This window comes from Protopterus annectens, chromosome 1.part0, assembly GCF_019279795.1.
Source record: "Protopterus annectens isolate FY-2018-M chromosome 1.part0, PAN1.0, whole genome shotgun sequence".
NCBI lineage: Eukaryota > Metazoa > Chordata > Ceratodontiformes > Protopteridae > Protopterus > Protopterus annectens.
The window spans coordinates 69819429-69844738 of NC_056725.1; the positions used below are offsets into that span (position 1 = coordinate 69819429).

Sequence of the window (25310 nt, forward strand, 5' to 3'; positions counted from 1 at the left end):
CTTAAGGTATTTACCTTACAGACACAAGGTCCAGAGTTTGGTTCTCACATGCGGTAACTGGCTAGGCATCAGATGGTCGACAAAGGCAGTTAGCCTAGTACTAATGTTTTCTATAATAGACAGATACTACCCATTGGAGTATACATGGGGTGTAGCTGATATGCACAGAAAAGTGTCAGAGGGTGTTCATCTACTATTACATGAAATGAACATTCACAGTGATGTCATGGATCTGGCCTGCATGTACTTACCTGTGCCACCGATTGTGTAGCACACTAGCTGCATTTGTTACATGAAGGTCAGGAGACATGGAGAGATCATGACAGCACTGGCTGCACAGCATTACAGTGTGTTACTTCTTGCATGCTGTGTTGAAAACCTGGTTACAGTGGTGCTACAGCAGTCTCCTGTAGCTAACTGGCTGTTATATATGCCCTAACTGTACTAAGCAGATTACCTGTAGTAGGGAGAGGCAATTTCATTAGAGCGCCACATAACCCTTGGACATCAATGTCTGTGCTGCAACATACACATACATCTGCTGCAGGTCAGTTAACTGTAAGTTCAGCAGTCATGTTCACACTGTCATATTGCAGTCAGTCTCCTAACCACAGTCTGTACCAACATGCTAGTATCACCACATCCAGCTCCTCAGTACAGAACTGTGGGCCAAGTGATTATGGACATGGCAGAGGCAGCCAGAACCAGGGGGTGAGAAATCAGCATGGGTGCCCTAGACTGTATTAGAGTAACACTGACAGTTGTTCCAATGTATGTGATTTTGTTTCATTCTGACACTGACTGCTGTACTAGCCACTAATTAATCTTTTGTTGGTTGTTCAAATGTCTGATGCCACAGAGTTTTTGTGATCATTTATCTGACCTAGGAGACTAGCGTCAAGTTTTGACATTTTGTATTTATTTATCATTTATATCTGTTAGTACAGATGCTGATGACTGTAATGCTCTATGTGACATCATGCTTTCATGTTTGCTTCAGTTGCTTGTGGACATATTGCAGATATTTACATGGTTAACAGAATGTCATCTTTGTCATCCATGTTTGATTACTACACTACACTATTCCTTGTTGTCTGTCATTCTTGCATGCACAGTTGTGCCTCTGAATGCATACCTGTGTCATTTATGGCATCATAATATGGTACTGCACATGTCTCACCCTCAGCACTTACTGAATTTCTGTGTACCTGTTTCCATTTTCAATCACCATATTTACCATGGGTAACTTCCCATATCTGACTGATTCTGCACACACACACACACACACACACACACACACACACACACACACACACACACACACACACACACGCACGCACGCGCACGCACACACACACACACACACACACACACACACACACACACACACACACACACACACACACACACACACACACCTCATATCATGTATGGGAAGTGAGGCTTGTTTGTGATAAGTTTCTTTTTGGCTGCTGCTGTATGAGTGTTTACTGTGTAGTGAAACACTCTTCCACATTTCATAATGCTATGTGTGATGCATCAGCATTAATGTATGGCCACTGTTGTTGGGTATGTTTTGGTGCTACATTCCCATACATGTCAGGGGCCTAGATTTCATGTGATAGTGGCTGTCTGATGGGGAATGTTCCATGCTATTTATCTGTATGATGACATCTTACTTGTCCAGTTACACTTGCTGTTGTGCACACTCTTGCTTCTCACATATTACATTTACCTGTGAGGTCCTCTTTGGTGATATACCTCACAGAGAGTCTTTCTGCACTGATGTTCCATCTGAGTTTTGAGTATATGTTCTTACTGGTCGAGTTTATGCTCATGTTATGTATTACATTCAATGTGGACAACTAACAGCTTCTTTCCATTAGTTGTCATTGTGCTGCTGTTGTGAAGCAACACATGGACATCACTGTTTAGTCTGTGAACATTTATGTGCATGGCTTGAATGACTCAAAGGTGTGTGTCAAACACTGCCATGTTGCCTGAGCTAAAAAATATGACTGCATTCTCCATCAGACACACCTGTATTTTCTCACACCCGTGTCCTTCTGATCATCCTGTGACAGCTCTGATATGTCATCATTAGGCAGCTGTAGTTCTTGGTGTAGGCTACCCACACCTGTGCCTGGCAAGCCATCGTATTTTGCTGTTATCATGTTTTGTAGCATGGCACATACAGTAACCATCTGTGATGTTTTTTCTGGTTTGTATTGCAGTTCACCCCTGGATGTGTCCAGACATATGAATCTTGCTTTCAGCACACCAAACACAAGGTGGATAATGTTTCATAGCACAGTATGTGCTGTATTGTATGTATCCATGACAGGAGTTGATGTGACTCTGCATGGCATGACTAGCCAAGGCTGCAGTGGATAACCACAGTCACCTGTTTGTGGGAAGGAAAAAAAAACATATGTTGTCATGCTTAATGTTGACAGGTCTATATTCTGCTTACATCATTGCTGTGTTCCCATACTTACCAAGTAGTAGCCATTCAGGTATTTCACCATGTTAGAAAGTGGCCCTCAGACTGCTTTCCCTCCATACTGAGACATCATGCACACTACTGGGGTATGTTACCATTATATTGGTAATGAGGCCATCTGCTGAGCACAGTCTGTCAGTTGGGCAATGACCACACCTTTCTATTTATATACTGTTCAACATCAGGTACAGCTGGGCTTTCAATTCAGACATAGGTACAGTCTGTTGCACCAAGAGCATGGGGGAATTTGGCTATATGGCAGTTCTTTGATCCATGACTGTTGTTGGGAAGTGGATGTAGTCACCCCCCTTCCCCCCTTGGTGCACATTTCTGCCAAGAAATGCTAAGGGATACGACTGGCAACAATCTAGGATACTCCTACAGCATCTTCTATATGCCGCTGCAATGTCTCAAAGGCTAGTGTAGCTAGACTTAAACACACTTTTGTTTCCATCAGTACTGGATTACCCCACAGACTATGATCATGCATGTGGGTTGCATATATTCTATGCACATCCCACATCAGGTCTCTGTCTAATCTGCATCTTAATATAATTTCCTCATCAGAGAGATGGATTAACTGTATTCTGCCTTAGCATCAAGCTAGCTACCTTCTAGGACACATTTGCAGATCATCCTCTAGTATGGCTTGCAGTACCTCAGCCTGCTGTAGTGCATTTCATGCAGGTTGCATTATTTATTTTTATGTATGGTTTGCAGATTCCACAGAATTCCATACAAATATCTGTAATATACTGATATTAAGATAAGCACATAATGCCTGTGTTGAGTGCTTTCATAAAGTTGTTGGTGAGGTACTTTGTCACATTTAAGTTGCGTTGGGTATTCCCATTGCATTTTGAAATTTGGTATGCATGTGCAGAACCCATAATTATCCTGCTCTGAATAGATAATTACTTGGTCTTGTTTTAGCATACGAATTGTGTCCACCGTTGATGTGCTGATGTTTCTCTTTGGCATGTTGCATTGTTTGCAACTTTCTTTAGGAATCTGGCCCTCAGATTTTTAAACATATGTTTCTAAATAGTATCCCTCTTTTATATTTGATATTCAAATTTTAGATGTTCTGACTTGTTGCTGAATGTTCTTACTTTTCAATAGCCTTTGCTCCTGCTTTTAATGATCGCTGGTTGAGAGGTATACTGGTAACCAAATAAATGGGATAAAACATGTCCTAGTGAACCTGCTCATACAGCTCTTCAGTTTGAGCTTTACCACTGGTTTTGTCCCTGAATTATGATCCACAACTGTTGTGATGCCACTTCACAAAGGTGGACCCACCACTGACCCTGGAAGTTACTGACCCATTAGCCTACCTAGTCTTATCTGAAAAGCTACGGAATGTATAAGAACTGACCTAATTATTTATGATATCAAAAATCCTATAAGGCTTGATACCAAGCAGTTCAGTTTTTTAAGGGTAGATCTTGTCTACCAGAATCTGTCCATCTTCTCTGAGAGGGTAACATAAGTTGTGAACAGTGCTCATGCTCTACACACAGCATACTTCAACCTAGCTAAAGCTTTTGAAAGCATACCACATGCTAACATGATAAACAAGTATGTGATGGCATGTGGTATATGACAGCATGCCACATGCTAACATGATAAACAAGTATGTGATGGCATGTGGTATTTGATAGCATGGCACATGCTAATATGATAAACAACTATGTGGTAGCATGCTGTATTTGATAGCATACCACATGCTAACATGATAAACAAGTATGTGATGGCATGTGGTATTTGATAGCATGCCACATGCTAACATATTAAACAAGTATGTGATGGCATGTGGTATTTGATAGCATACCACATGGTAACATGATAAACAAGTATGTAGTGGCATGTGGTATTTGATAGTATACCACATGCTAACATGTTAAACAAGTATGTGGTAACATGGTATTTGATAGCATGCCACATGCTAACATGATAAACAAGTATATGGTGGCATGCGGTATTTGATAGCATATTACAAGCTAACTTGATAAACAAGTATGTGATGGCATGTGGTATTTGAACAAAAAAAAACACATGCTAACATGATAAACAAGTATGTGATGGCATGTGGTATTTGATAGCATGGCACATGCTGGCATGATAAACAAGTATGTGGCAGCATGCGGTATTTGATAGCATACCACATGCTAACATGATAAACAAGTATGTGGTAGCATGCGGTATTTGATAGCATGCTACATGGTAACATGATAAACAAGTATGTGGTAGCATGTGGTATTTGATAGTATACCACATGGTAACATGATAAACAAGTATGTGGTAGCATGTGGTATTTGATAGTATACCACATGCTAACATGTTAAACAAGTATGTGGTAGCGTGGCATTTGATAGCATGCCACATGCTAACATGATAAAGAGGTATATGGTAGCATGCGGTATTTGATAGCATATTACATGCTAACATGATAAACAAGTATGTGATGGCATGTGGTATTTGAACAAAAAAAACACATGCTAACATGATAAACAAGTATGTGATGGCATGTGATATTTGATAGCATGGAACATGCTGGCATGATAAACAAGTATGTGGCAGCAAGTGGTATTTGATAGTATAACACATGTTAACATGATAAACAAGTATGTGGCAGCATGCTGTATTTGATAGCATACCACATGCTAACATGATAAACAAGTATGTGTTAGCATGTGATATTTGATAGTATACCACATGCTAACATGATAAACAAGTATGTGGTAGCATGCGGTACTTGATAACATGCCACATGGTAACATGTTAAACAAGTATGTGGTAACGTGGTATTTGATAGCATGCTAACATGATAAATAAGTATATGGTAGTATGCAGTATTTGATAGCATATTATAGGCTAACATGATAAATAATTACACAAACTCCACTCCACACACCTTCAGATAGAAACAACTCTGATCCAAAACAATACCAAAACAGCAACAGCAAAATCTTCAGAAGTCAGGAATCGAAAAACAGGAACCAAAGTCAAATCCAAAAGCAAATTCTTTATTCTCCAGCGCCTCGGTGTAACCACCTTTCAAGAGTATACATTCTCACTGAAAGAATGGATATATATATATATATATATATATATATATATATATATATATATATATATACTCATAGCAATTAATTAAGCAATTAATTAAACAATTACGTTCAAAAAAGTTTTAAAGCAGACAACTCCAGTTTATTTCATTATTCAATCCACAGGGTGTCATTGTATTGTATTTCAAAATAAAAATACTTTCCTTATATTGTAAGTTATATTTCAAAGCATTTTCATCATTACAAAGGCATTTCACACTTTCTAAAACTGTTCCTGTTAAAAATGAAGCATCACTATTATGATAAACACTAAAATGTGTGGCAATAAATTTATTTTCCCTTTTATGTCTTATGTCTCTAATGTGCTCACCTAACCTAATCTGAAACTCTCTTTTAGTTTCACCTATATAATATAATCCACAGGGACAGTGTAAAGCATACACAACTCCCTTACTTCTACAGGTAAAACTATCTCTTACTGTGAACCTAATGTTGTTAATATAATTAAATGTTCTAACTATATTCCTACAAACACTGCATCTACTGCAACATCTTGTACCAAATTCACTTAGTGGTCTTGGTAAACAAAATTTTGGCATTACAAATTTACCATGTACCACCATATCTTTCAAATTTCTTCCCCTTTTATAGGAGAATAAAGGTTTTTGTGGCAAAATGTGCATCAACACCTTGTCTTTCACTAAAAATTTCCAAAAATGTTCCACTACATCCTTTATGTCTCCACTTTTTACATTATATGTAGAGACAAAATAAATATCCTTACAAGTTTTATCACTCCGATTCCTGACTTCTGAAGATTTTGCTGTTGCTGTTTTGGTATTGTTTTGGATCAGAGTTGTTTCTATCTAACATGATAAATAAGTATGTGATGGCATGTGGTATTTGATAGCATACCGCATGCTAACATGATAAACAAGTACAGTTGGAGTCATACAACCCACCTGGTTTAAATAATACAGTGTCCTTGGCCCCAGTGTTAAAAATGAGGGCAGCTAAATTATGAGTGTCATATTTAGCCCCACAAATGGTTGTGGTTATGTTATTTAATTTAATACAAAATTCCTTTAAGATTTGTATTGTTGTAGGATTATAATGCTTTAAGTTGTAATTCTCTATTAGCTTTGCATTCAAACAAGCATGACTAGCTTCGAAGAGCTATGAATTTATTAAGTGCATTTAAAGAAAATAGAAAATATCAAACAATATTGTTTTTGAACACTAGAGGGTGCTAATATACAATGTAATTTAAATGTTATTTAATGATATTTATAGCTTTTATAATGAATGTTTTTAAAAATTTAGGTATTTTAAAGTTAGTTTAATAGGTTTAACCAATATAAGTTTACAAGAATTTTGATTGTATGCGTGTTTTTTATAATAGTTGAGTTATTTTAAAATGTATATGAGGTTTCTGTAGTCAATGGCAGCTTAAAGGACAACCGCGCCCTCAGACTCAAAAAACATATTAATTTCATCATGGTTTGATGTTTCCTACATTTTAATAGCACTCTGAGACTATTTTGAGCTTTTTCGATATTTTTAGATGCAATTTCTGACTCTGACCACATGGGGTCTGGCATATTGAAAAAATTCAGACTGTTTACACTGCCTCAAATAATGCATTCTGGGATACTTAGTCTCCAAAAAATTGCATCAGATCTGCCACGTTTTGCCTTAAGCTGCTGTCACTTCATTGACTTAACAGGCATTCACTGCAGTCTTAAAATCCCCTACTTTTGGTTAAAATGTTATCCTTTTCAATGACCACTTAAAACACAAGCAGTGCAAATGCTACAGAACAGAACTGAAAGGTGCATTTTCTAGCCCTTTCATCTTAGAAATGCTAAATTGCTTTTTGTGAAGGCTGAAATCTAGTTCTTCAAGGAATCTCCTCCACTTCACACCTACCTTCCCTAGCTGTCAAAGAGCCAAGGGTAATTTGACCCATTATCTGCATGTGATTGACAGCTCGTCACAGCAGGTGACCAGAGTAATGTACTGTTTGCTTGTCAGCATTTCCTCCTTACACTGGGAGACTTTTTTTGTTGCACTACTCCTGTCAAATTTAAAACCAAGCTACATAGCACTGGCAATAATCCCTGCTTTGCAAAGCAGCCTGCCACTCCTTCCTGTTTAAATAGCTAACAAATGATGCACTATAAACTTGAAATATTTTAGACTTGCATGACAGCACCCACATGCTTTTTTGAGTCAATATTTAAAAAAAATTATGGTAGTGCATACATAACACGCAGACACACGCACACACACACACTGCTTTACTTCTACAATGATTTAGATTTTTACATTTTATAGCAGTGTACTAACCAAGCAGAGAAATCTGGTTCAAAAATAAATTGATCCTGAAATACCTACCTATGAACCTCAAGCGCCAAGAAATTAGGACAAAGCCATACATAGAAGTGGGACAAAGGCACAAATGGAAAAGCGCAGTCTGGGTCTGAACTGTCTGCAAACAGCTACAGTTAACTTTGAGTATGTGTCTACCTGTTTGAGCCAATATTCATTTTCCCTCAGGACAGCACTCTGCTTTGGCTTGCAAGCAGCCACCCCACGCACACACACACACACACACACACACACACACACACACACACACACACACACACACACACACACACATCTCTTATTCCCTTCTGTTAGCAAATAGTATCCGCCATAACTCATCAAGCATTAAACATAACTGGGGAAATATAAACCCTGGATCAAAATGAAAATAAGTAGGTTAAGCTAAAAATGCAGCTGTGAAAGGGAAGCACGTGGCACCCTTACAAACAGAAAAAGATTAACTCCACATGTGCAATTAAAAACTTGGGAGGACACAATATCAGGGCTAGGAAGACATAGAAACAGGGACATATTACATTTAGGATACACCATTAAGAAGTAATAAGACATACCTTACTTATGAAGTAGCAAAACGCTGGTGAAGAAGTGCTTCACATGAATAGAGTCGACCAGATTTGCTAACACAGAAAAGGAGTTCCACACAGCACCTAGTCCATTTATTAGGTTAACAGTGTGCTGGGAAAGGCGGTGTTGACATCACAATGTGGGAGGATCACAGGGATTCTGTACAGCATGCAAATAAGGCAGTGTTTACGTCACTTTGGGGGAGGAAACCTCCCAGGATCTTCAGCAGGAGCTATGGCAGATGTGACATCATTATTTAAGAGACGACTAGACAGTTTTCATCTTGGTTTTAAAACTGAAAGTCAAACAGTACGGAAAAGTATGAAGCCTAAGCAGTAAAAGAGAATAGTGGATTTTTTTAAAGCGGTTTTGAGGCTGTATCACATAACAGGATTTTAGGGAGACATCAGGTAGAGATATTTGATTTGATATCCCATTGTTTTCCTTTAACTACAATGCTTAAGGGCTTTCAATTAAAGTTTAATTATTTAATTATTGTAATTAAGAGTGGTATAAAAGTGTGGTGTTTTTTCTGTTGATTATTCACCTGCATCTGAAGAAGTGTTACAAACGAAAACGCAAGTGTGTAGACATAGCGTTAGTGCTTGTGACCTGTTTTTGGAATTTTGCCTTGTGGTTGTCTTGTCGTGGCTTCAACAATAAACCTGTTTCAGGAAAGAACTCAGCTTTACTTCCTCCACTGGTGCATCTTTACTGAGTGATAAACAAGTATGTGATGGCATGCGGTATTTGATAGCATGCTACATGCTAACATGATAAACAAGTATGTGATGGCATGTGGTATTTGATAGCATGCTACATGCTAACATGATAAACAAGTATGTGATGGCATGTGGTATTTGATAGCATGCAACATGCTAACATGATAAACAAGTATGTGGTAGCATGTGGTATTTGATAGCATACTACATACTAACATGATAAACAAGTATGTGATGGCATGTGGTATTTGATAGCATGCAACATGCTAACATGATAAACAAGTATGTGACGGCATATGGTATTTGATAGCATGCTACATGCTAACATGATAAACAAGTATGTGATGGCATGTGGTATTTGATAGCATACTACATACTAACATGATAAACAAGTATGTGACGGCATATGGTATTTGATAGCATGCAACATGCTAACATGATAAACAAGTATGTGGTAGCATGCGGTATTTGATAGCATACTACATACTAACATGATAAACAAGTATGTGATGGCATGTGGTATTTGATAGCATGCAACATGCTAACATGATAAACAAGTATGTGGTAGCATGGTATTTGATAGCATACTACATACTAACATGATAAACAAGTATGTGATGGCATGTGGTATTTGATAGCATGCAACATGCTAACATGATAAACAAGTATGTGGTAGCATGCGGTATTTGATAGCATACTACATACTAACATGATAAACAAGTATGTGATGGCATGTGGTATTTGATAGCATGCAACATGCTAACATGATAAACAAGTATGTTGATAAACAAGTATGTGACGGCATATGGTATTTGATAGCATGCTACATGCTAACATGATAAACAAGTATGTGATGGCATGTGGTATTTGATAGCATGCTACATACTAACATGATAAACAAGTATGTGATGGCATGTGGTATTTGATAGCATGCAACATGCTAACATGATAAACAAGTATGTGGTAGCATGGTATTTGATAGCATGCTACATGCTAACATGATAAACAAGTATGTGATGGCATGTGGTATTTGATAGCATGCAACATGCTAACATGATAAACAAGTATTTGATAGCATACTACATACTAACATGATAAACAAGTATGTGATGGCATGTGGTATTTGATAGCATGCAACATGCTAACATGATAAACAAGTATGTGGTAGCATGCGGTATTTGATAGCATACTACATACTAACATGATAAACAAGTATGTGATGGCATGTGGTATTTGATAGCATGCTGATAAACAAGTATGTGACGGCATGTGGTATTTGATAGCATGCTACATGCTAACATGATAAACAAGTATGTGATGGCATGTGGTATTTGATAGCATGCAACATGCTAACATGATAAACAAGTATGTGGTAGCATGCGGTATTTGATAGCATACTACATACTAACATGATAAACAAGTATGTGACGGCATATGGTATTTGATAGCATGCTACATGCTAACATGATAAACAAGTATGTGATGGCATGTGGTATTTGATAGCATGCTACATGCTAACATGATAAACAAGTATGTGATGGCATGTGGTATGCTACTATGTGCTTGTTTATTATGTTATCATAATGAACAAACTTAATGAGCTCCTTATTGATGCATATAAAGTTATGTCGATTTCAAATTGGGTGAGAATTAGAACCCATTTAGTTAGGGTGACAGCTGCATCCTTAGTCAACATGAAGGTGACCAGTGGTGTTTCTCAAAACTCCATGTTAGGACATATACTTTTCAACAGCTATTTTGCAGATCTTCAAATTACAAATGGGGATCTCTAGATAACCATGTTTGTAGACAACTGCAAACTTGGTGTCATTCACAAGTCCCCCAGATATGCAGAAGTTCCATTTGAACTAATACATGTCATCAAGTGGTGGTCAGAAAACAGGTTAAAACTTAATGCTAAAAAGTCCAATATCATCGCATTTGGTAAACAATCCCTTCATCCAACTTACAGTGTAGACAACACCCCCACTTAAAAATAAAAGTGTTGTCAGAAACCTTGGAAAATGTGTAGATAATTCCATCGCCTTTGAGCATCATGTTCCAACAGTGGTTAGGAAGTAATTTTACATAGTGCAGCTGATTACAAATGGTATTTTTTATATATCCAAGGAAGTTCCTACCCTCTATATTCCACACTGATTGGACCTATTATAAAACAGTATGCCCTTTTTGGGATGTGTCTTATTTGGCATATCATGCAGCTGGAATGACCCCCAAATTTTTTAACTAAAAGTCACAGACATAGGATTATCTGACTGTTGTTAGGGAACTGACAGCCCTCTTAGATAGTATAGCTTGTGCTGGTGTTAGGACGTATTTTTCACAAATCATCTATAGAAAAGATAGTGAGGTCACAGTGAATGAAAAGATTTTTGGGTAAATACTTACATGAAAAAAATGTCCTGTTTTAAAAAATGGAACTGTGTAGAGCATTCAAGACTAATTTTGGGCAAATGTGTTCAGACAGGATGGTCTCCATTTGTCAAGATCAGGGAAGAGAATTTTTTTCAGCAGATATTTTGTAGTATTTGACAAACACTAGGCAGGATTTTTGACAGGTCAAAAATTTAACAGTTCACAGATAGCAACATTGTTAATGCTAGGGGCATTAATAACAATTTTTTTTATTGGAAAATTTACTACGTTCCCACAAAATTGATGTTGTTATTGTTTGTGAAACATGGTTAAAGAACAATGATTGGAAAGCTGTTCTGTCAGGATATAAATGTTTTTACTGTAACAGACACTCTAACAAAAAATCAGGTGGAGATATTATGATAGGGATTATATGAGACCTGTGATTATTACATGTTCAGTGATAACACCAGTACTATAGACTGTGTAACTGTGACAATAAAGACAACCCTGGAACATATAACAATTGTTGGAATATATAGCCCACGAAAGTCAAGTAATTAGAATAAGAGGAATTCATACATTTCTTGCATGAAACACAGGAGGGAAGAATAATATTAGTTGGGGACTTAAATTTACCAGAAACAGACTGGAATAATATTGATTCAACAATATTAGTAAGGAAATTATTCACAACATATATTCAGGCACAACAATTACTGCAGATTGTAAAATGAACTACTGGGATGGAACATACTAGACATTGTTTGTGTTGCTAAAGAAATTACTGGTACCTCGTCAAGTTTTACCACAATTGATGTCTAGTGATCATAGGGTTATAAAGGTTAATTTGTTGCTAGATAATTCTGCCAAACTGAAATCTAAACCAATGCACAGAATGTTAATTACAGGTTATATGGAAGCAAAACAGTCACTTTGTAGAACTAACTGGTGTAAGGTGTTCAGTGGAAAAACTGCAACTGGAATGTGAAAAGTTTTGAAAGAGAAATTGAGTGCAAAAATAAAAAAAAAATGTTTAACATCAGGTTCTAGGCATACAACATCAGGAGGGATATAGTTCCATAAGAACACAATATCTGATTAAATGATAGACAAAAATATAAGAAATGGAAGAGAGGATGAACTACAACTTTGAAAACTGAAATAAACAAGCTGGACAAACAGATTAAGCATAGTGTGAGACAAGACCAAGCAAAAATTTGAAGAAAATTTATATAAAGATATTGAGCATAACAGGAAACCTTTTTATAGATATATAAGATGTGGAAGGAATAAAGACCCACAAATTGATAAATTGTGTGCAGATTCTAAAATTTATTCTCAGACATAACAGATTATAGATATATTTACAAAATCTTATGCAAAACAGTTTGGCTGCACAAAAGGGGTAATAAGTTGTCCTAGTGACATCCAGGTAAACCCAGATACTGGAATCAAATTAGATTATATTGAAAAAGAACTGTGCAAACTGGATCCAAACAAAGCACAGGGTGGAGACAGAATTAATAACAATGACCCGAGAACACTTCAGTAAGAACTTACAGTACCACTATGGTACTATAATGTGGTGAGTGCTGAACTCATGCTAGTCAACTGATCACCTCTTAAATCTCTCCCAATAGATGAAGCAGTTAGTCACTTTAATAATACTTTTCTCACTATCCTTGAACATCATGCCCCTATGCGTTCTATGCGTGTCAAATCTAAAACAGCCCAATGGCTCTCAAATAACACTAAGAAACTAATCTTAAGTAGGAATAAAGTCTGGGCTAAATGGCGAACCACAAAAAGCTTAACTGATAATGTCACTTTTAGACAACAGAGAAATATGACGAAAAAAGCCATCATACAGGATAAAAAGAACTTCTATACTCAGCTTCAGCAATCTTCACCTCACCACCCACATAAATTTTGGTCCTCTATCAATAAACTATTATCCCCTGGCAAAGTTGCCACACCAAACCCATCTGGCTCTAACCCCGACTGCCCCTTACAAACAGCTAATGCCTTTAACACTTTCTTCACTTCAGCCATACTAAAGCTAGCTAATCAACAAAGCCCAGATACATCCAAACTATTTACACCTAGCTCTATTCCCCCCCATTTCACCTTAAACCCATACCCACTTCTCATATACTGTCCTTACTTCATAAACTAAAACCTACGACCCCCTCTGCCGACAGATTACCAGCAGAATACCTCCAACTAGGTGCAAAAGCCTTAGCATACCCCATCTCTATACTTATTAACAGGACAATAAAAGAAAGTACAATTCCATCAGTCTGGAAAATCTCTTATATTATCCCTCTTTTCAAAGGAGGTGACTCTACTGAGTATTCTAACTACCGCCCTATAGCGTTACTATCTCCACTTGCAAAAATTATGGAGAAATGTATCCACAAACAGTTACTAAATCACCTACTAAACTATAATCTCCTGGCTAATTGCCAACACGGGTTTCGACCATACCATAGTACTAGCACAGCCTTACTATCCTTCATCGACTCAATTAACAAAAACCGCAACAATAATACTCCTTCTTCGGCATTCTTCGTAGACCTGTCCAAAGCCTTTGACATGGTCAATCACCAACTTCTTCTCCATCGTTTAAAGTCTTTCTCTTTAGATAATCCTGCATTAAGCTGGTTCACATCTTACCTAGACAACCGACAACAAGCAGTTCTATGGGACAACCAACTCTCTGATCTTCTCCCCACCACTATAGGAGTCCCTCAGGGCTCTATTTTAGGTCCTCTATTGTTCTCCATTTTCATTAATGAACTTCATCTAGCTACTCCACTAACAACTTGCATTCAATATGCAGATGACACTACCATCATTTGCTCAGCCTCAACGTAGTCAGAACTTCACTCTCTCACACAAAAAACCTTCACAACTATAGAACAATGGTTCTCTAATCATTGTCTTCTCCTCAACCCCAAGAAAACCAAACTCTTGCTCTTTTCACCCACCCACTTGTCTTCCACTATCCATTTTACGCTGACATCTGATAATGGAACCATTATCTCTCCTGACCAAACAACAAAACTCTTGGGTATTACTATTGACAATCAATTAAAATTTGACAACCATATTAACCTTACAATAAAATCTACCAACAGAAAACTAGGCTCTCTCTACAGAATCAAATCTTTTCTTACTCCTGAAGCCAGAACTACAATAGCTAGAACCCACTTAATCTCAACCCTTTTATATGCTTCCTCCATATACACAAATCTTTCTAAACATAATCTTAACAAACTTACTACATCATATAATAACATTGCCAGATTTGCAACTGCCTCTCCATATAGAACTCATCATTGTTTAAATCTTAAAAAACTTGGGTGGCTGGAACTACCACACCTCATACAATACTATCAACTCACTATTGCCCATAATGCCCTACATCACCCTGACAACACTCCAATACTCTCCACCCTCATAACACCCTATCACAATCAGAGGTACCTACGCTCCACCAACAAAATACTGGTCCAAACCTCCCGATCCAAAAACTCAGCAGGTGACTCCACATTTTCCAACTCAGTTGGCAAAATATGGAACAAGTTACCACAAGACCTTACAACCCTAACTTCACTCTCCCTATTTCAAACTAAACTAAAATTCTTCCTAAATAACCATTGGCTATGTTCATGTAATAACCCTGGTTAGCTATCTCTTTTTTTCCATCTTTATCTGATTCCTTAACAACCTTTCTCTTTCTTCTTTCTACAAACTCTAACAGAGTAATTAATGTTATTCATCTTTTCTTTTTTTTTTTTACCATCCTAGAGTTAGATTCTACTCAAAAGTCTATACAACCTGTTTCAAGGTTTATTGCATATGTTTTTTTCCTATTTTTTTGTATATTGATGAATATCTTGACATTGTTTAGTAGTATGTAGTGGAGCTTTTCTCCCCGGGCCTCCACTGAAAATGGACATATATCCAGTTGGACTAGCCCGGTAAACAAATGTAAAATAAATAAAATAAAATAAAATTATATCTGTTATTCACTAGGTCATATAAATATAGAGAGTTTCCTCAAGACTGGAGACATGCACTTATTAAATCTATCTTCAAAGGAAAGGGGAGTAGAACAAACCCAGAATCATATAGACCCTTAAGTCTACTTTCATGTTGTGGAAAAATAATGGAAAGGGTAATACTGAATAAGTTATTGTCAGAACTGGATAGGTTGGGACTTGAAACCCTATATTAGCATGCATATGTTGAAAATAGATCTATTACCACCTGTAACATGATGTTCTAAAACAATATAATAACATCTATGAATGAAAAATTGTGCTGTGATATAATTTATATAGATTTAACTTCAGCATTTGACAGGATCATACACATAACACTGATCAATAAATTAATGCAACTAGGTATTGATGTATTCTTGATAAGATGGATAGCTGCATGGCTGACAACTAGGACATGGCAAGTATCATACAGCAACTGGACAGGTGAAATCCTTGGTTACAGTCAGGGTGTCCCACAGGGCTCTGTCCTAAGCCCTTATTTGTTTAGATTGTATCTTTCAGACCTACCTTTTTCATCTGAGGTGTTCTACTGTCTATATGCTGATGACCTGAAATTGGGTAAACTGATTGCAAGTGTTACAGATAAGGCATGTCTACAAAATAACCTGACTAAATTGACCATTTAGGCACAGGAGAACAATATGCTGATAAATACACCAAAAACTAAGCATATGAGACTTGGGAGACATGAATTGAAAGGTGAATATTTAATACAGCACACACCAATTGAAACTGTAGACTCATTTAAGGACCTTGGTGTATGGGTAGATTCAGCTATGAGTTTTTCTAATCATATCAACCAATTGGTTAATAATAGTTATAGAACTATAGGTTGTATAAAAAGATTTATAAAGTCTAGGAAATCAAAAATTATGAAGTCATTGTTTGTTAGTTATATTAGACCCAACCTTGAGTATGGAATAACAATATGGAAACCCTATAAGAAGACAAACATGAGTAAACTAGAAAGAGTACAGTGGAAATATACCAAGGGCATCCATGGATGTGAAAATTTAGGTTATTATGAAAGACTAAAATATCTGAACATGTACAGTATTTCTTACAGATCTCCAAGAGATCTTATTCAAGTGTATAGGGCATTTAGAGACAGCTACCTCTGGGAATGTTTGGGATTATCAAAAAGTACTAGAGAATCATCAGACAACCTGTGTAGAATATTTTATAGGGATTAGAAGTGTACTAATTGGTTCTCTGACAGAGTAGCTGATGCATGGAACAGATTACCAAATTACATTAAAGCAAGTACTAGTTTAGATATTTTTAAGAAGAGCCTGGACATTTATTATGGGAACAAGTGTTATGGTATATTGGAAAGCTAAAAAGGCTTTTAATGCCCATGCTTGAAATATTTGTATGTATGTATGTATGTATGTATGTATGTATGTATGTATGTATGTATGTATGTATGTATGTATATATGTATGTATGTAAAAGATAAGAACTACCAAAGAGAGGTTGGGAGCACTGTCCCCTTATTCAGTATCCTGTTGACTCCTTAGGGGTGACATTTGCCTTGCCTTTCGGTCCATTATGGATCCAGTACGCCAATATCTCTTCCAATTCAAATGTTTTACTAACAGTGTAGGCAGTGATCTAAATCTGCTGTGGTGAATAAACAAAGCTCATTATAGAGACAGATTCATCATGAAGTGCTTATCCTTCTCTGGAACAAACTTCCACTCCAAACTAATCAATGCAACACAGTTCCTTCCTTCCTTAGATAGATGGATGAATATCCAAACATTCTGTTGTTCCTTCAAAAAGTTGGTAAGGTCTAAGAGTGGATACTGCCAAAGTGTAAATGGCTGCAGGGCCCAGCTGCCATGTACTTTCAATGAATCTGTGATTCTAAGACAAGCAGTCTTACTGAAAGTATCTTAATGAATTAAAGACTTGAGTCAAATACTATAAATTTGCTGTAGTGCCTAACAGCATAATAAGATAAGATATTTTGAAATAATAGACTGGCCATTAACAGAAGGAATCGTGACCTCAAAAGTTTTGAATACACTTAGAGTAAGTAAAAATATAATACACAGCTAAATGAATGGTATGATTAAATCGATGTGTATAAAATAAAATAAAATATACCCAACAGAAAAGCAAAGATGAGAAAAAGAGGGAGAAAGTAACATAAGACTAACAGAGACAAAAAAATAAATAAAATTTAAGCCTTGGATATTGGGTATGGCTATAACCATGAAAGGAAGCATTGTCCTGTTTTTAATCAGTTTGATAGAACATATGTTGGAGACAACCATTTTGCACAGATGTGTAAAGGAGAAGAATCATAGTTTCAAACATAACAATGAGTTTCACCAAACGTAGTTCTGGTATATGATTTACTCAGGTTTAAATATGCTAATGATTATTATACAGTCTACATGAAGGCATATGTAGCTTGGTAGACATGCATTCTAGAAGGCACTCTGAATACATATATCATGGAGGCTAATGACATATCCACAGTATTTGTTCTTTACTGAAGCATTCTGACAAACATTTATGTGTTACATATCTCCTTCTTTACATAGTCATATGAACAAGAACCAGGAGTTCAACATCCGATAAATTTATTTGTATAACAGCAGGAAAAGCGTTATATAGAACATCAAAGCTTTTGAGTAAAACTCTTTAGCAATGCTTCATAAACAACAGTTGCACACTGAGTATATTCATACAGATGCACTTTAATTAGCTAGCCTATCAAAACCTTTTTTTAAAAGTCAGCTGACTTCAAGCAATTAAAATTTTAAAACATCACTGCATAAAATACAAATATTGCATTTATATTACAAATACATATGTAATTACAAACACCAATACAAGTATGTATGCATAGCCCAAACATAAACAAATCACTAATAATCCTTGTCTAACATTTTATAGCTTTTACAACACTTTTCTATGTATCGCTTTTGCAGCTGTTTTATAAATAAATTTACTGGACTTTGAGTTCCTGGTTCTTTTTCATATTTTGTTTTTCAATTCGGAACACTTTTGCATTTAGGAGAATTTGCTTTGTTTGTCTTTGCATAATCATCTTCTGACGTCACTGCAAATCAGCATAAGAGGTAAATTCCTTTGTTTCCCTGCAGCAACCCCATTATCTAACTGATACATTGATCTAGTGTGTAATGCTGTATACCTGGAGGCTCACCCAGTCTCCCCAAAATTTATGGTCAAACATTTTCCTAAAATTTGTAAGGGTGCTGCATTCTATGACTATATTGCAAAATTTCCGATAATTATAGACATTTTAGAAAAATATAGGATGTTATTGCATCTTTAGGATTAGTGCCTTGATATGTGCTGGACTACTACCTGCTTAAAGCATTGGAATAATTTCAAAAAGGAAGATTTCCTCTGCCCACCCCTTTTCCTGATTTTTTTTATGTAGCACCATTCCTAAAGAATGGACATTTCCAAGTCCTTCTGTACCATTAGAAATGATATGTTACTTTTCATACAAGTATTCTGAGATTTCATATCATTTACTATCCATAACTACCTAGGTGGTTGGACAGCAATAGCATAAGGCATATTCCATAGATATGTGGGATTGGTTAATGGTTTACACCCTTAATGACATAAAGTCATTTTTTCCCTCTGCTTCTGAGATTGCCTAAGCTTAAATCCAGGAGGTAGAGGTACCCAATTGTGTTGCAAAATAACACACACACACACACACACACACATATATATATATATATATATATATATATATATATATATATATATATATAAAGGTATTAAATTCAAATTTGATGTGACAATACTAGGACCATCATGAACAGGTCTAGGGACCTGTTGCTTTCACTACTCAGATCCTGCATTAGACTTGCTATAGAATATTGTAGGTTAACATATTACTACAAGCTCAAACAAATTAAAAGGTTAGAAAGAAGTTAAAAAAGTTCATAAGATATATTGCTAGTCTTAGGAATTTAACTGTCCCCTAAGGTTAAAAAAACTTGTCTTTTTACGGTTAGCTGTAAGCTACTTGGGAGAGATTTTATATTGATATTTAAATGTTTTAAAGACAAAAATTTTACTCTTTCTTTATGTGGTATGTTCATTTCTCATGAACTGTTCAACAGTAAAGGGTGGGTTAATATTTATTATCTTTCTGTGCAGTGGAGGACATCTGTGAAATAACCTTCCATTAATGATTAGGCAGTTATCAATAAACTGCATGCTTCAAACTCTGCTAGATGAGTGGATTGGAGCTAAAGCTTACAGCCAGAGTTTGAAAGTTACAGACTCCTTGCTATCAATATGTGAGACTATGAGCCTGTGTTTCCCCACAGTACACTGAATGTTGAAAACTCACAGTATATAGTCACAGTATTACATTTATATAAGATATATAGGCACATTTATATCAAATAAGTGAATATACAATACCATACTCTGCCCCAGTTCCTCAAAATGTAATTTTCCTGTCCATAATGGGCAGAAGTTAGTCTTGAATTACTGCAGTTTTTTTCTTTGGACTTTGAGCTAGTTCAAAATAAAATGAGTGGAAGCTAGTTAAAATGAATGTGACTAGAATTTAAAAAAATGTCTAAGGCATTCTGTGTACTGATGCAAGGTGCATGTTTATGAATAATTTTACATTTGTTATATCCACAATTTCAGTATGTAACAGTTTTACGCTTACAAGTAGATTAAGTTATGCTAAACATAAGCATTTATAATAACATCTTCTTTGGACATTTCCTTTAGGTCAGTTTCACTGGTAGACACAGGACCATCCTTTGCATCTCTCCTTATGCAACATAAGTTTTTGTCACACTCTTTTCTGCAGGCTAGTTCACAGAAGTCCATTCCACAACTTTCACCTGCATGCTGTATGAATTCTGGCTGAATAGTGGCTGAATAAATCTCTTCACTGTGCAAAATTGTTTTGATCTTGTCTGCCAAATGCTTATAGTCAGATGGCTCAGCACACTTAATATGTACAGTGGCAACAGTGAAGTTACTTGAAAGCTGCCACACATGTAGGTCATGGGTATCTATCACTCCTGGCAAAACAGAAATTCTTTGCTTGAGCTTTTGGATATCAATGTGGCATGGTACGCTTTGCAGGAGAAGGAGACCAGACTTCTTTATGAAAGGAACAGAGGTGGTCACTAAAATGGTTACCACTATTGCACTCAGTGATGGATCAAGGTACAAGCAGAAGGGGTATGTTTTAGATGAGTAACATTTTGATTCTAGAAAATAGTAGACAAGTCCATTTAGAAGAACAAGACAGGAAGAAATAATGGACTTTGAAATAATGCATGAGCTTTTCAGAAAAGTGCTGCTTCTGAGCTGACATTTTGCAGTTTCATTTGAAGTGTTCACGGATTGGTCTTCTAGTTGTTTGGTTCTGATGCATCCGTTGTTCACTAGAGCTGCCTCATTAACAAATGTAGAAACTGTAAAAAGACAAATTAAATTTAAGTCAGACATATCAGTCATTTTTTTTCTTTATTAATCACTGTTAGATACAGGCGCTAGTTTACTGCAGTGGATGTTTCCATATATATTGAAATAATTTGCCCAGTTTGCACACAATTCTTCAAAGCAGCTTTATTTTTCCATGACTTGTGTGTGAAACATATTTAATGTACTAAAATGGAGTTTCATTACTCCTCCTTTCTCTAGACATAGCTTTGTGAGAGGTATCTTTTGGGTTTGTTTGCTTTTGAAGGGGTTTAATTAGAGCAGTTTTCCAAATCTGTGTCCTATCATGCACACATTTTGCATGGTTGCATACAACAGACACCAACATTTCTAAATATTCTGTGCTTTTACACCTATAGAAGTATCAGAAATATGTTCAGAAAAAAATTAACTCATTTGAGTACACTGAGTATGTCTGGCTACACCCTTGCCTGTGCGAAGTGTTTGGGTAGAATCTGCTGCATAGCTGATGTTTGATTAGAGTGCGAGGACAGACCCAGGTAGCTTGGCAAAGAAGTGAAATACTGTGAGTATTTTTCTTTTTGCTTGCTTTTCATTTGCTAAGTTGCCTGTAGGAAGACTTTGGATAGAATCTACTGCATAGCTAATGTTTGTTTCCAGTGTTTTTCAGATCCAAGTATCTTGACATAGAAGTGAAATATCTGAAATTGGGATAAGCAGTGAGGCTCAAGGGTACTGCCACAGGGAGTAGGAGCATCAGCAAGAGACGGGTGTGCCTGTCTCAGGCAATGAATAGGCTTTAGGGCTCTTATAGTAGTAGAGGATGAACCAGGCCTCAGCCTTGATGTGCTGTGCAATTTGAACCAGAGATTTGTTGGAGTATTTAGTTGCCTTTTTAATCTGAACTACAATAACATAATCACAGTATATATTTATAAAATATTATTTTTGTAAACGTTATGTGTACAAACATTTTACTGTCTTTCTCTAGACACAAATTTAAACTTCTGGGTCAATTCTGTTTGAACTGTGTGTATACAAATAAAGAGTAGAACAGCTCTCAGTCGCAGATTGATAAGCCTTGTCTATAACCCAGATGACCTGTGTTTGAATAGCTGCTCCAATGCTGTAGGGGATGGATTGTGCTGGGTGGTGGTGAGTGGTCTTTGCTGGCTCACACATCCTTCAGGTAGGGTGGAGTCTCTGGTTCTCTACTTGAGTGACACCTGGAAGGATCTCTGGGTATAGTGCTTATGGATAATGAGCCTGTCAAGCACAGTCTACCCCTAAACCAAGGGAAGGCATACATATGGAAGCACCTACGTGTGCTTCCCACCATTGGGAGCAATAATGAATCTCAAAGGCACTGCCACAAGAAGTGAGATCTTCAGGAAGGGATTGCGTGTCTATCTCAGGGAATGAATAGGCTTTAGGCCTGTCACTTTAGTGGAAGATAAACTAGGTCTCAGCCATTATGTGCTGTGCTATTTGAAGTAGAGATTTATTGAAGTATTTAGTTGCCTTTCTAATCTGATCTACAAGATGTTGATAAGCAGGTCAAGAAGGAACATGACTCACTTTAAAAGCAGTAGTAGCATTTGTACTTAATATCAAATTCTTTTCACTGTTTGGTGCAAGCCAAAGATTTTGTCGGATCAATCTGAAGAAGTGAGTTCCAAACTATTGATCTTCAGTTTGCTATTAGCTAGCAGTACCTCAACAGGTTGTACACTTGCCTTTGGTGCTGGAAAACTACAAGGCTATGGGATTCAGTTCCATACCAGGTAGTTGTATCAACTTTATTACACTGACAGTTTGCCTTTCCTGAGATGATATGTTAAACTAAGGCCCCATCTGCCTGAATGGGGGGGAGTGCAGATAGACGTAAAAGATCCTATGACACTTATCAAAACGAATAAGTTCCCAGATGTCCTGGCCAAATTTTGACTAGTCAGCAGGAATACCACCTCCAGTCTCCCCTGAAATGAAGCCATTCCCTTAGTGGGACTAACACAGACAACAAAGTGTAGGTAGATAAATAAAATAAAAAGTATAGCTATATGAGGTTACCTTTTAGGATCTGAACAGCACCAGTCACATTCCACTGATCTGCTGCAAACATAGTCAAAGGGCTAAACTGTGTACTTAGTATCATTCATGACATTCTAGTTTGAAGTACTACAAAGCAAGACTATGATAGATGACTAATCAAATTGTTGGATAGGCTGAGTTTTCAGGGTTTAAAGCAGCAAAGCTGAATACCAGATACATGTCACATATTATGAAACATATATTGGATGAGAATGGTCTTCAGCCAGACACTGACAAGAGTTTGTATGTCTTTTATTTCTTAAATGAGATTGTAGAAAGTGAATGATTGTAGTGCAGGCCAATCAAGAGGGAGGCCAGGATAGTAGTATGTCTACTAATTGGTTATTGATGGTTTGCTTCATGAAATGCATTTAACGTCTGTACAGCTCAGTCCTGTGCATTGCTATTGTCAGTTACCAGAAGTTATAGAAAATAAGTAGAATAATTTGTAAGTTTAGCATATAAAACAGAGATCTTTACCTAGCAATGTCACTGGACTTCATAATTAAATAATTCAGTAACTTACTGCTTACTAATACTCCATAAACTATTCCTGATGATTTTCCAATAAACTTCAATAATATGAAACCATTCCTTCTACTCTGCTCCTAATTTTACTTATTTTAAACTATTGGCTTTAATTCTTGCTTCCTGGCAATCTTTGCAGAATTGTGGCAAACTGTGGTGTACAAAATGTTGACACTCAGAAAGTTTCAGAAAATTTTTATGCTGTTTACCAAATTTTTATGTAAACACAGCGAGGTACATAGCTGTAAGAATCATATTACTATGCACATGTACAAATGCAGCAAACATTATAGACAAATTTATACTACTGTGAACGAATGAGGACAGACTCATGCGTACTCATTCACATTGCTTATGTGCAAGATTTGAAGTGCTAAGTGGGCACTAGTGCAGCCCATTAGCTATCTCAGCTGTTGAAGTCAAATTGCAATGAGTGTGGTTTATACCCTAGGAGTCTCACTTTCATAGCTTAGGCACCATTCTGCATTGAACTCTGGTACAGGTATGACCCCTTGTATGAGAGCCTAGTGCTCCAAGATAGCAAAAAAAGGAGACTAGAATTGTCCTTTATCTTTTATAGAGTATAGCTTGAAGATATCGCTGATTGTAGAATCTTCTGCTGAACTGACATCTTGGCAGACCTGGCAGATGTACTTGTTGAGTCCACTGGAGTATCCTCAGAACAGGTGACCAGCACTGTGACCTTTGCAGACACCCCCACCAGCTTGCTCAGTGAGTGGCAGAAGTAAAGTTTACCAGACTTCTTAAGTATAAAATCTTTATTGTTACTGCTATATATATATATATATATATATATATATATATATATAAAATATTGCTCTTGTGAACTTAGAAGAATGATAGAATTACAGGTTTAGGCAAGAAATATAACAAAGGATAGATGTTTGTACAGCACTGGAGGTTAGCATAGAAAATACATATCAGGACCTAAACATCATGTTGATGTTCTTCATTACTACCATAATAGTTTGTTATTATAGATAATTTATGGAAATGTTTATTTATTTATTTATTTATTGCATTTGTTGATCGGTAAAGTCTGACTAGGTGTAAGAGCCCTTTTCAATGGAGGCCCAGAGAGAGAAAAGCTCCATAAACAAACATACAAGAATAACAAATAATATATTAAAGATGCATACACATCAAACAGAGTATTAAATCAAATATTGTACAGTACATGCATGGTACATCATTATAACATTCTGTGTTAGATGACATTTCTCAAATTCTATATCGTTCAAAGAAAAAAGCAGTGCCAAATAGCAAGGGGTTAAAGGTAGAGAAAAAATTAGAAACGTATGGAGATGATGAAGTGTAGTGACAGAGTAGTAAGGTTGTTGTCATATTTCAGTAAGAAGATTTGGAGGGGAAAAAGAAAATGACAAAAGCAAGAGAGAAGTGGAGTAGGCAAGGATTTGTTTTAATGGCTAGCCTGGAGGTAAACATAGGCAAATCCATGACTTGGATAGGTATGTCTTCACTAGGGACTTGAAGGTTTTGTGGTTTTTTCCTGTTTAAATGAGAGGAAAGGTAT

The 25310-nt window shown here is 36.5% G+C and overlaps 1 protein-coding gene across 2 annotated transcripts in view; it reads right to left on the reverse strand.

Moving 5' to 3' along the window:
* Nucleotides 1-19478: 19478 nt before the first annotated feature.
* The window catches only part of LOC122812062 (zinc transporter 1-like), a 292558-nt gene continuing 286726 nt past the window's right edge, over nt 19479-25310 (reverse strand). For both annotated transcript variants that reach the window (XM_044084359.1, XM_044084443.1), the window contains one exon: nt 19479-21147. In XM_044084359.1, the coding sequence (XP_043940294.1) occupies nt 20402-21147 (746 nt within the window). In that variant the 3' untranslated portion in view covers nt 19479-20401. The remainder of the gene's footprint in view (nt 21148-25310) is intronic.